The 13,431-nt window shown below is 43.3% G+C and overlaps 1 protein-coding gene across 2 annotated transcripts in view; it reads left to right on the top strand.

The window, feature by feature from the left end:
* The window catches only part of TLN2 (talin 2), a 346,512-nt gene extending 334,338 nt beyond the window's left edge, over nt 1–12,174 (top strand). The window contains exons 54-58 of one of the 2 annotated variants that reach the window (XM_049772980.1): nt 4,578–4,703; nt 6,557–6,619; nt 6,709–6,891; nt 9,442–9,567; nt 11,345–12,174. In XM_049772980.1, coding sequence (XP_049628937.1) covers nt 4,578–4,703; nt 6,557–6,619; nt 6,709–6,891; nt 9,442–9,567; nt 11,345–11,473 — 627 coding nt within the window. In that variant the 3' untranslated portion in view covers nt 11,474–12,174. Of the gene's footprint in view, nt 1–4,577; nt 4,704–6,556; nt 6,620–6,708; nt 6,937–9,441; nt 9,568–11,344 lie in introns of both variants that reach the window. The other variant, XM_049772979.1, reaches the window with a different exon arrangement.
* Nucleotides 12,175–13,431: the final 1,257 nt, after the last annotated feature.

Here is a 13,431-nt window from a genome sequence, read left to right as displayed (position 1 = left end):
AATAATTGTTACATTTCTCAACAGTGTTACTAAAATTCTTGTCTAAGAATTTACTGGGCTGTTTTTGGTGCTAGTTGAGCTTTCTGTGTTACTGTTTAGACATCTGAGGATCACCAAAATTGGTGGTCATCTATGCAACTTCCAATACAATTTACTGTAATTTTTCTGGGATAGCACTACTAATGAGATTTTGAATTGTCACAGGGCTACACAGTTTAGAGATCTGGAACAATTTGGTGGCTAAAACAGTTGTGGAGCTGGGAAGTTTCTGTAGGAGCATGTTGGGTGTGACTGCAGGCTGCGTCGCTTTAGGTAGAAAGGAGAATCTGCCCAACTCCATTCTGAAAAGACCCCAGAGTTGTCAGCTCAGACCAATCTGCCTGGGACGAGTCAGTGGTTCTCATTTTTTCTCTTTTTGGAACTTAGTAGTGATTAAGTAGTTGTTTTTGTTTTTGTTTGGTGTTTTGCTGGGAAGATTGGCTGGTGTGGGTGACATTACTGGTTTCTTAGTGGCATGTGTGTGTGCATTGGTGGTGGTCCATCCCCATTCTGGTGGTACTTGGTCCATCCCCATTCTGAATTCCCCTGAATTCTCAGCTCACAAACTGATCTTACCTGGGAAGATTCAGCTGCTCATATTTTTTGAGTTCATTTGTAGAGTTGTGCCTCTTCTGTAGGAGGGTGTCTGGTGTGGCTACTGGACAGCCCCTTTAAATGCTAACTTTTTCTTAACTTTGTTGTCTACACTTAATGCAGTGGTTTTGAAGAAATACAAGTAGCCACATATCTAGAGGATTCACTATAACTTCCTAAAAATTATTTTGACCTCTTTAGTGACTTTAGTTGCTAGAACAAGCACTCTGGGGTGATTCTTGCTATTCTCAGTCTTTAGTCAGCCAAAGAGATAGATCTTGGGTTCATTGGTCAAGTCAATGAAGATCTCAGCCAAGGAGGCTTTTTATAAAGCCAGCTGGAAAAAAAAATATCTGGAGAGATAATACAGATAAAAAACCTTGCCTTATATATGGCTAAACCTTGTTCAATCCCCAGCACTCTCTATGGTCCTCTGAGCTCACCAGGAGTCATCCGTGAGAGCAGAGCTAGGAGCAAGCCCTGAAAAATAGCTGAGTGGTGTAACAACAAATGAACAAACAAAAGAGACAAGCAGCATGAGCCTTTGGGAAGGAGGAAACATGAGCTCCAGAAAGTGCTCACTGCCCAAACAAGCCAGCAGCACTCTAATCTACCCCATGTCCTCTTCATGCAGTCTTTTCTCTGAGCTATGATGGGGTGAGAATGAGAACAACTCCTGCATTCTCTTTCTTGTCCTCCAGAGACATCCTTCCACATTCCCCACAATTGCCTTGAGTTCCTGTGAATTCCACCTTCTCTTTCCCCCTTTCTTCCTTTCTCCCAGATTCTGCCTTCTACCTTGGCAGGAACACTGAGTGGGTGCTTGGCTAAGTCTCACACTGAAGACAATCCATTTTCTCTTAGACAGGAGATTGAGTAGTGTGAGTAGATTCCCTTGTTGATACCTTTTGTCTGGGTGACATGGAAAGGAATTCAGTCTTCTGATATACCTGCGGGGACACCTCATAAAGCAAGCTGACAGGTTTCCATATGACTCTGCTCTTATCTTAATGCAGCAGCAAAATGCACCTCTCCATCCTGGTTTGCCTTTCTTAGGATATTCTCTGCAAGTTAAAGCAAATACATCTCTGAGGTAAGGCTTTCTGCAGTGTTTTTAAAGCACAGAAATGTTATGAAAAGAAAAGAAATATTCGCCAGAGGGCATCACAGCAGTTTGTTGTTGTAAGAAAAAGTCTGTGGGTGTTGAAATATGTCCAACTTGAGTATCTATTTCAAGTGCATGATTTACCAAAAGGAGAGAAATAAAGCCACAAGACTGAGGACAGTGGCTTAGTGAATGAACCCTTCAAATCAGTAGTATTGAAATGGTTCTCTTTAATCTATTTGTACTTCATGGCAGTATCTACCTTAAGGAGATTCCATGTTTGTGAATCTCCCTATTGGGGAACAAGAAGACTGCAGAGGTGTTACTTAGAACCCATATAATAGCTCTCCAAGGGAAACAAGAGTCCAGGATACTTTGGTGAGACTATCAGGGATTTATATAAACCTACAAGGGGACTTGAGGGGGTTCCTCTAAACCCCTAAGTTCTGTGATTTCTTCAGCATCTTTAACTATTCTATGCCTGATTTCCTTCTGCAGAATACATTTCCAGGAAAAAAAAGATCTCTTAATTCAAAGTCATTAAATTTATTTTGAGCTGTGAAACAGAATCTTTTAGGCCAGTGTCTTCTCATGAGCTTTTTTCTATGTCATACAAATAACATACTCAGCCACACAGTCTCCTACCTGTATCTCCTGAAGGGAACCCCAAAATATAGTTTTATCCTGAATGCTCCTTGAGCAAGAAATAAGACCATAAGCTCCTGTTTCAGGATTTTTGAAACACTTGTTGTCAGCTCTGACCCAAAGGTGCAATCTTCCATACTCTTCTGATAGGAAGAGTATAGAAGGAAATCTGCTTTTCTCAGGCTACAGCTAGTACTTGCAGGACAGAAGTGTGCAGTGGACTGAGTGCAGGCTGTGTCTGTCACTCACCCTAGCATAATGCAGGCAGCTCTCAGGCATTTCCCAATAAAAATGCACTCATTGAGAATAGGATGCTGGGAAAGAGCTATGTCCTTGGGCCTTCCTGAAGGGTTTCTTGTGGGTGTTTTTTAGGCCAAAAGTTTTTTCTTTGTAATTTTCCAACTTGTGCTTCACCTATGCAAAATTATGCCATCCCCTTTATTTTTTAGAGATGTCCATACTTCTTGTAGTAAGTTCACTTTTGCTTAGGGTGTGTATTACCTTATTTTGCCTCTTGTTTCTGTATTTCTTCAGTAGTCAATTAGAGGGAGATGTGGGATTGATCAGATCCCACCTCACTTAGTATATGCCTTGTTACTCTTTGGATGGAAACATCTTTGAATGTAGCTTACTTGAAGCTGGTGTTCTTGCCTTTGGTGCTATGAGGACAGCCTAGGCCAGTGCTACCCCACCTTACTTTGAACTTCCTCCCTCCTAGCACCCCTATCTCCATCCAAACTGTTGAGCCTCTAGTCTCATGCCATGCCACTCCCTTTGTGCAGTCATCATTTGTGCCCCTGAGAAATATTGGGTATAATATGGTCTAACTATGACCATGCTATAGGGGAGTAGATGTTTAGGCTTTCCATTCTTGGGGCTGCCCATGGTTCAGTATGGCATTTCTCTCTGCCTCCCTGGTCCCTCTGTGAACCAGATGAGAAAGCAGTATGGTAATAGAGCCTTCCCTTTCTAGGGTGAGAACTGAGCCCTTATCCACTGCTGTAATTAACCAACAAGTAGCACTCTATGATCATGCTCACAAGCACACTGGTTTGCTCCTGGACACTGCAAACACTACTGGACATCACTGGAATGTCCAGTGTACACAGCTGTACTCATAAACTGGCTCAAATGGCTTGTCATAAAATCTGTATATTTGACAACAAACATGCAAAGAAAAGGGTTAGAATGTTTGACCAGCTTCTCTAATGCTGCAGCTTAGCATCTGGTTCTCTAAGCAGAACAGAACCTAGTGACAGCTTTATAGAACCTTAATCAGGGAAAGGACCCTGGATGTCAGCTAGTTTTATTGCCCCAAGTCCTCATGAACCACCTGTCAAAGATCCCCTTCTGCTCAAGGGGCTTTGGGTAGTAGGAAATATGATGGTGGTGAATCTGAAGCTGTCTTCCTCTCCTGACTGCACTGATCCTGTTTTCTCCCAAGCTGAGCCTCATAAAATAGCAGCAGCTCAGGTGGATTGCCTGGATGTCTTTTCTACTCCTTGAGTGATACATTATCAGGATGAATCTCTGTACATCTGCAGAAATGCAATGCTATTTGTTTTTTTGTTTTTCTCCAGAGACTCAGGTTTTCTCATCAGATCTCTTTTCCCCCTCTCCCCAATTTTGTTTTTGTTTGGGGCTATATCTGGTGGTGCTCAGAGGTTATTTCTGGCTCTGTGCTCTAGAATCACTCCTGGCAGTGCTCAGGGAATCATAGGCTGAGGATGGAACTTAGGCAAGAACCCTACCTAGGTTGCACTATCGTTCCAATTTCCTTTCCCCTTTTTAATCCATCAGTTAGGCTTATATTCTGCAAGAATATGCAGCTGTGCCCTCAGATCTTGATTTTTATCATCCTGATTTTGCACTGAAGTTGAAGGAATCATTTGCGAATACTTTTAATCACAATAGTTTTAAATATCTTTAAAGATACTGATCTTTAAGAAAAATAACCTGTCTTAGCATCTCCTCATTTAAAATTCATGTAGGGTCTGAATCCTGCTGCTTTTATCTTTGAGAATTGGGATGAGGGTAGTAGAGTGGCAGATGGAACAGGACCTGACCTGTGGTTTGTCCATAAAAAGGCAGAAGATAAACAAATAGTCAGGTGACAGAGCAGTAAGTAGTTTGGCAGAAAGCACCCTCCAGGGTCATTCTATACCTCTGTGACACTGTCTTCTTTTAATTATAGCAAGCAGACGAGACTCTGGATTTTGAAGAACAGATCTTGGAAGCTGCTAAGTCAATTGCTGCTGCTACCAGTGCCCTGGTCAAATCGGCCTCTGCTGCCCAGAGAGAGCTGGTGGCCCAAGGAAAGGTGGGTTGGCATGCCCAAAAGGGCATTATGTATTATGTGAGCCTCCAAAGGCCCAGGGAGTTGGCAAAGGTATTGGGTCTGAGCAGGGAGGCCAGAGATGCGCCTCCACCTATCAGTCCAACACTTACTGAAGCTGTTTTCTTGAAGCCCACAAATAGAATGAAGATTTCTTTCTAGGCCTCTCAGATGCTTCTTATTAAGAGCACCTTGCTGCAGACTGTGCTCATGTCCAAGCCAGACACTGAGATTTCCACAACACATCCAGATGTTTAAAAAGTCTTAGTTTGTGGGACTTAAAGTAATGGCTTTAAGACCCAGTCATCAGGAACTTGATGCCAGAGGTCTTTTCACCTTTAAGGGCTGTAGAGCTGAACACTATCCAACTTGGAAATTTGCATTTTTTCAGAATCCCTTGATCAAAACTAGATCGGATTTCAAAACTGAGATATCTCTGGCCACCTCTTTCTCAGCATCAGCATGATAGCATAGTTCCTTTTCATGACAGGAGGATTCATTGTACACAAGAGTTGTCACAGGTAGGGGATAGTTACTAATATAATGCATTTTAATTGGCCAATCATTCCCTTACAACTCAGAATCATCCCATGCATGTGGCGTTTGTGGGTCTCTCAGAAAGAAATCCTCCAAGCTGTGAATATTTGTTACCATGCTGGTCATTAACTCTGACAAGAAAAGGACTTTGTCAATGCACATGCATGGTACCACTGTATATTGACCTAAGAACTTGGAATGAGGACAGGAAGTTAGGCTTAACCAGTGACCCCATGTCTTCCTCCAGAAAGTTTTTTTTTTATATCTTCATTTAACCTACTCACTCTGACTCCACATTCTACATCACCTGTGTCATATTATTTATTATTCAATATGGGCATATGCATGCTTCATGTCTCCCTATCCTTATTGCAACCCTTATTGCTATTGCTAACCCCTGGCCATCAGTCATAGTGCCAGCTGTCCTCATCAAGTATGTTATAACCAATCTGTATGCCCAGGTCATAAATGGATCAGTGAGAATACCTGACTTAGAATGTCCACTTTATTTTATTAAACAATCAGCTGGATATCAGAGAGTTAGTACTGGATATTGGAAATATTAGTACCTCTGTCTCCCGAGGAGCTTACCTCGGAATTGTTTTAAAATTTGGGAAGGAGCTTCAGCTCCTTCAGGACTTAGGTGATCTATAGGATTATAAGCAGAGGGTCTTGGGGTTTACTTGCCACTTTTCATCCCTGAAGTTGTGTCTGGAATCCAGGACAGATCCCTACTGCAAACTCCTCTTGAGATGCTTGTCTCAGTGGTCTTCCCCAAGTCTAAAGGAACTCCCACTCATAGCTCTTTCCTCTACACTTGAAGAGAAAATGCTTCCCATATTGAAATAATTTCTAAGTGGAAACAGATCATCTGACTTCAAGCCTCACACTTTTCTCCTTGCCCTTGACAAAATTACCTCAGATAAGCTCAGAGGTTTGGTAGGAGTTGGGTAGTGGCTCTGCAACCATTTCACCTGCCAAAAAGATTATGCTTTGACCCTCAGGATCAGTCACCAGGAGAGATTTAGAGTCCCTGGGACAGGAGGAGGAGCCCCATGTAGGGCACAGAGAAGAGCATGTGATTCATCCCTGATCTATGGTTTCCAGATCATGTCTGGAAGCATGGAACAGTGGCCTTCAAACCAAGACCATTCTGAGCATTTCTGTCCAACTGCTTGGAGCTGGGGACACCACCATCATGCCTCCTTCTGTTAAGGTGCCTTCTCTCCAGCTCCAAGGTGAGGAACCTAGGTGAAGGCCTAGGTTTAGACCTTCCTCACTGTATCCATTTCCCATCTTAGGTGGGCTCCATCCCTGCCAATGCTGCTGATGATGGACAGTGGTCCCAAGGCCTGATTTCTGCCGTGAGTCCCTTCTCTTCTATCTCATTTGCCTGTGGGATTCTGGGAGGGGGAGATGGGCCTTGGGTCACTTCTCCACTGACTATCTCCAGGCCCGGATGGTGGCAGCTGCAACCAGTAACCTGTGCGAGGCAGCCAATGCCTCTGTTCAGGGCCACGCCAGTGAAGAGAAGCTCATCTCATCTGCCAAGCAGGTCGCCGCATCCACAGCTCAACTACTCGTGGCCTGCAAGGTGAAGGCCGACCAGGACTCAGAGGCCATGAGGCGCCTACAGGTAATGGTCTCAGATGCTGGTAGGAAAGCACTCCTGTTGGAGCGGGTAAGTGTCGTTGAGGGACACACTCTCTTCCTGGCATGAACTGCCTGGCCTTCCATCGCTGGCTATATCCACCTTTTCTCATTTTCGGCCGTCTGCAGCCATGCATCCTACACCTGCCACCCCACCAATTCCACAGACTCCCACTGGGAGTGGGCTGGGTCCCTCTCATCCTGGAAGCCTGGCCTTCTCCTCCCCCAGACCAACCTGGTGAGCTCCCCTCTTGTTCTTTCAGACTCCTATCAAATGATGCCTCTTTTGGGAAGACCTCCCTGATTGTCATGTGATGAGGTCTCTGTCATGCTAGGGGCCCTAGATGGACCCTTCTAAGGGCTCCTATTGCCCAGAACTACTGTGTTCTCCTTTATCTGCCTTTGACAAGGTTGTGTGCTTCTTTGGTACAGAAGTCCCTTTTTATTTTACTTCTCTTGTACCTTAGAGGTTATTCATGCTAATGCATTCCCAAGAGGGGAGTGAAAGGGATGGAGGCATTTATGCGAGCCTGTGTTAAGTTCTCCCAGAGCCCCAAGAACATGTCTGGGAAAGTAACTGTTACCTTTTTAACCAGCAGCCTGGAGGTGGGGCATTGAATTTTTTCTGGTTACATTTCAGGGTTCATTATAAAAGTATTTAAACGAAATAAAGGACGAACTTAAATGAAAACCCCAATATCCTCCCCATCTTCACTTATAAGATTCACATTGGATTATTCCTGTTTTTATCTATATTAAAATAGTTTTGTCTTGTAATCAGCAGACAAGAAGACAAGAAACATTCTGCATTTTTCAAATTAACACTATCACACCTCCTATTTTCTTGAAGAAAGGGCTTCATAATTTCTCTGTGCAAAGCTAACCAGTCCATTCTTCATGAGTCTCATTTTTAATAATTGCATGATATATGTTACATCAACTGATTATGCCAGAATTCCCTATGCCTTGTATATTTGGTTTGGTTTCCAGTTTTGTAGATTTTTGTTATTTGTATTATAATACAAATTATGTTCCTAAAATATGTATATGCATCATAAATAAGATCTGGCAGAAATAGTTGAACAATTGTACCAGAACTCAAGGGCCTTCCCTGATTTTGAAGTGCATTTATGCTTTTGGGCATTTGAGGCTTGATTTGACTTTGGGGGACACTGAGAAGCTGCATGGGTAGGTGAGTAGTTGGGTACACTTCTGAGTGAACATCATTTGTTAGGAGAAACTCAAGTTCTCCTCCTGCTTCTAGCATGAATTAAGTACACAGTGACTTCAGACTTCACTGTGTTGTCCCATCTGTACATGAGTGAAGTCTGGTCTGCCTCTGTGGGCAAGCCATGTGCTTAGGGATAGTATGATAGAGGTCACTGTGTTGTCACTGTTGTGATATAACTGCTGCACAGCCCTGTATATGTTGTGAATGCCACCACAGAGATTATCTGGAACTATACTGACCTCACTCAACTATACAAGTTACTAGCTTTAGGGTCTTTGCTCATTTATGGGACCTCAGTTTCCATATCAGAAGGTCATTAAGGCCTCTTAATGAAGACCCATTGGCATTCACTGGGCTTCCTCTTTCCCTTTTTGGGTAGCCCCATGGTTGCCTTCAGCTGCTTTGCTTCAAGATAGAGATGAGTTAGTTAATATTAAGAAAAAAAGGCTCAGCTTTCCAGAAAGATGATGGGATCTGGATGAGACATCAGGGGCTTGGTGAAACTTGAGAAACAACAAAAGAGAATATCAAACTTCAGCTAGAAGCAAACTGGGCCTGGGTACTGCTCTGTGGCCCTAAGAGTAAGCATGATATGGTTCTTCACATTGCAAAGCTCTTCATGGAATTTCTTAATACCTGACCCCAAAGTTTCTGACTCAAGTCCAGTCCAGCTATGTCTGGAATATTGGAAATATGTTCCTGTAAGGCCCTCCTGGATGAGAGAAGTCTTCTTGCCCTCAGCAAACCTTTCAGTGATGCCAACCTGGGCAGCCTCTGTGCCAGAAACTTCTCATGCAGATGCATGTCACAGCCCCCAATTTTCCTCCCACTGCTCACTGTCCAGGAAGGAAACAAGTAGCCACATGTGTATTAAGATCAGCAAAGAAATAGCTCTAGAAAACCTCCAAAGCACTGAGGGAGGGGAGAAAGTGGTGTCTGGGCCAGGGCCTCAGGCATGTCTGTTTCCTATAGTGCAGGCGGAAGTGGATTTCCCAAAGATGCAGCTCCTGAATGTACTTCTGCTAACCACATTGCTTCAATCATTTATTTACATAGTTATAATTCCCTTCAAAATGATGTATTCCTTGGGGGTCAGGAACTGGGTCTCACACATTTATATAGGAGTTAAATTTAAGCTGATGCCAACGTTGGTCCAATTGATGGACAGTGAGACAGATGAATAAATGGATGCTATCTGTGTTGTGATTGATAAATTAGTTCCTTGTCTCATGAATTGTATCTGTATTCTTGCACAGCCCCAATGACTGTTTCTAATGATATCATACACATTTATACCCTCTCCAGGCAGCAGGAAATGCTGTGAAAAGAGCCTCGGACAATCTTGTTCGTGCCGCCCAGAAGGCTGCATTCGGCAAAGCTGATGAAGATGATGTGGTAGTGAAAACGAAGTTTGTAGGGGGTATTGCTCAGGTTTGTGATTTTATCCAAACTCTCTATCTAAGCTATAGACACTGTGACAGCAGAGAAAGAACAGTGACTTAGGTGGAAACTTACTTTTCTTTCATAGAATATATTGTCCTCTAGTAATAATCCTTTGATCAGCAGGCTAGGGCTCTATTGTGTCTGAGATCCATATTCCACCTGGCTTACTGCTCTACCTAGCCCTTGGCCAATTGTTCAAAGATGGCTTAATTAGCAGCCAGCAAGAAGAGGGACAGAGGGCAGGCACAAATATTGGTGTCAGCACTTTGTCATATGATCAACCTAGTTACAAAGTATACTAGGAAATGTAGTCTTTTTCTGAGAAAGTATGGGCCTTGTTAAAACCCAGGGATTCTAGGGCTGGAGCAGTGGTACAAGCAGTAGGCATTTGCCTTGCACATGCTAACGTAGGACGAACTGTGATTCAATTGATCCCCTAGTGTCCCATATGGCCCTCCAAGCCAGGAGCAATTTCTGAGCACAAAGCCAGGAGTAACCCCTGAGTGTCACTGGGTGTGGCCCACAAAGCAAAAACAAACAAACAAACAAAAAACAGGGATTGTAGTATAGTAAAGTGGAAGAAGAAAAAAATGGAGAATAGCAATTATTTTTATTTGAATAAAATGATGTCTATAGCCCTGTACCTACTCCAGATAGTTGTCTCTACAGAGACAATGGATAGTGAACTGTGCTACAACTTGAATAAGAATAGATGGCAATCTTGCTTATGTGGGATTTTGTTTTTGTATGTGGGAGTAGAGGAGGAAATTTCAGGAATTCAGATATGCAATTTGGGGGACATGTTGCTATAAATCCACTATACATCTACTATATCAATTTCCACTATAAACACTACACTTCTATAAACAGTATAATCCACTCTAAACACTACATTTCTGAACTTAATCATTCTCATAGTCCTTCACGCTTCCTGAGCCATTCCTTGTGTTTTGAAAAGTGCTGGATTCTTTTTTAATTTTTCCTGAATCCATTTCTTGATCTACTAGTTCTGTGAGAAATTCCAGGAAGGAAAAGATCTCTATGCATATCAGTTTAGGAAATATTTCTATCTGCCACCATCTTAGTGTATTTCAATACTAATCAATACTTATTAACCTCACAGATGTTTTGATCAAAAGCCCATAGCAAAGAAATGTATTTAACTTTTTGAACACAAACATATGTAATAAATAATATTTCTTAGATTATACCTGAGAACCACAAAATAGAGAGAACAGTAGTGTCAAGGAGTTCATCTCTAAGCTCCAAGAATGCCCTTTTCAATGAGCTTATTAAATATGTCACACTCCATAGTCTTCACAGAGATGGGCTTTCACGGGTTACACAATAGTGTGCACAGATGTTTGCTGCTAAATAACATTGTTTTCTTGAGTCATCTGCATCCTTGGCCTCAGAGCCCCAGACTATGACAGGTATCTTAAGCTAAGAATGTTCTTTCCAGGGGCTGGGCGGTGGCACTAGAGGTAAGGTGCCTGCCTTGCCTGCGCTAGTCTTGGACGGACCTTGGTTCGATCCCCCGGCATCCCATATGGTCCCCCAAGCCAGGAGCAACTTCTGAATGCATAGCCAGGAGTTACCCCTGAGCGTTACTGGGTGTGGCCCCAAAACAAAAACAAACAAACAAACAAAGAATGTTCTTTCCAGTGCACAGCTGCACCGTGCAGAACTCATGAGGCAAGCAGTAGAAGGGAAGACCATTTCCTGGTAAGGCTTGAATCCACCCAGCTTGTTGCTTTCCTTCTAGATCATCGCCGCACAGGAAGAAATGCTAAAGAAAGAGCGGGAACTAGAAGAAGCAAGGAAAAAGCTGGCCCAGATCCGTCAGCAGCAGTATAAATTCCTACCAACTGAACTGAGGGAAGATGAAGGCTAAAGCTGGAGCCTAGAGGATGAGCGCCAGGGGACTGTTTTTCAAGAACTACACAGACTCTGCTCTGGAAAGGCTGGGCTCCTGCCTGGGAACTGCCCACCTCACCCCAGACCAGTGCAGTTCTCAGAGCTCGTGTTCTCTTCTCTGTCCCATTGGCCATGGCTGCATGATCGTGATGTCCCAAGATAGTGTCCCACTCACACAACCTCCATCCCTCACCATGCCTCACTTTATCTCAGGAGAGAGGGCCTCACACAGTTTTATGGACAGCCAACCCACAAGGGAAATTCAGTATTATCTCATTCTCAGACACTGGCTATGGTTGACCCTTGCCTAGGCCTCTCACAGAAATCTCAATAGAAAGAAAACAGTGAGAGCTTGAAGGAAATAGTTGATGTGATATATACTTAAAGATGTTCTTCTGCTCTGGAGAAATTACAAGATGCAGCTGGACATGCCTGATAAAAGTTTTGAATGCCATGGACTCTGAGAAGGCAGCTGTGTCTCAAGCACGGGTTTGCTCCCGTTTGCACGCTTTCTTGCCTCTGTGTGTAAGCTCCTTGTACAGCCTATACCCATCCTGTATCCTGTGGACCTGGAAATCAAATGGGTTATTTTTTTTTCCTTCACCATCCTAAGGGCAGAAGTATGGGGCCTGCCAGGTACTGGCGTGTAGGGGCTGTAATAAAATATGTGGCTCCTTATGCTGCAAAGGCTGTTTTGGTTCGTACAGACCCGTATTCTCCAGGTGACAGTTCCCTCTGATACAGTGCAGTTGGCTAGAAAAAACAGTTCCTGGGAATGTCTCCTGCATCAGTTTATATGATCTCAGCAGGGTCAAAATGTAGGTTCTGGAGGCACCTGCTTCAACATCTGTCCATATGGGCCAGGGACAGAGTTCAGAAGGCTAGTATGTGTGCAGAGCATATGGGAGTCCTGGGTTTGATCCCCAGTACCTCATGGTTCTCTGAGCACTGCCAGAAAACATCCACTATGCCATGAGCTGGAAGTCACCCATGAGTTCTGCTGATGTGGCCAAGAAACCAAAGATCTGTCATTTGTTTTCCACCCAAGATGTGTATTTCTTTTAAATTCTAAAGAAATGCTAAAATCAGCACACACTGCGAGCAAGATAGTGTTCTAAGCATCACTTATTGGTGGTAGAGACAGATTTGTGTTTTCAGGGCCCATCTATCAGAGGCCACACCACCTGGAATTGTTTTTTTTCACTCACTGTTTTCTCTTGTTAACTTAGAAGGTCAGGAAGGCATTGCATTTCCCTTCCATCTGAGATTCTTACTGACATAGTTCCAGGAAGAGGTATGATGTGGACCCAGCTTGGGGTAGGCAGCTTAGGGTATTAAAAAGATATATGAGGGAGAGGCCAGGCAGGTGAGTGTTTCTCAGAGCTGTACACTGTTGGGGTGACTATCCCTCCCCAATATCTCTGCAATGATATTGCCATTTTAATGTTTCACCTTGGACACATCAGCACTTTGATCCTCAAAAAAATGTCGCCTCTGCAGGGTCTGAGAGGTGAATGGGGAATGCACTAGCCTTGCACATAATTGACCTGACTTTAATACTTGACACCCCGTAGGCTCCTCTGAGCTTCATCAGGACTTGATCTTGAGCACTGTGGTCCCCCACCAAAAAAAAAAAGTTAGACCTTTCCCAGTGTTCCTGCTTTATCAAACCATGGTCTCTGTCCTGGTTTTAAAAGTTATCCAAAAATATATAAAATAAAAAAATAAAAGTTATCCTTGGGCCAGAAGTCATAGTTAGAAGACTTTTAAGTGGTACTATATGTACTAGAATTTTCTTGCCAATGAATCAAAACCTATAGGGAAACCAGTGAAGACATAAGACAAAAGGGATAGTCTGTGGGGGGGGGGTGAGAAGTGGGGAGGGGTTCTCTTGGGGTGAAACTCAACCTTTTGAATGAACTAAAAGGACTCTTC

Source organism: Suncus etruscus, chromosome 5 (genome assembly GCF_024139225.1).
Source record: "Suncus etruscus isolate mSunEtr1 chromosome 5, mSunEtr1.pri.cur, whole genome shotgun sequence".
In the NCBI taxonomy this organism is placed as follows: Eukaryota; Metazoa; Chordata; class Mammalia; order Eulipotyphla; family Soricidae; genus Suncus; species Suncus etruscus.
This window is presented reverse-complemented; position numbering and strand designations above follow the sequence as displayed.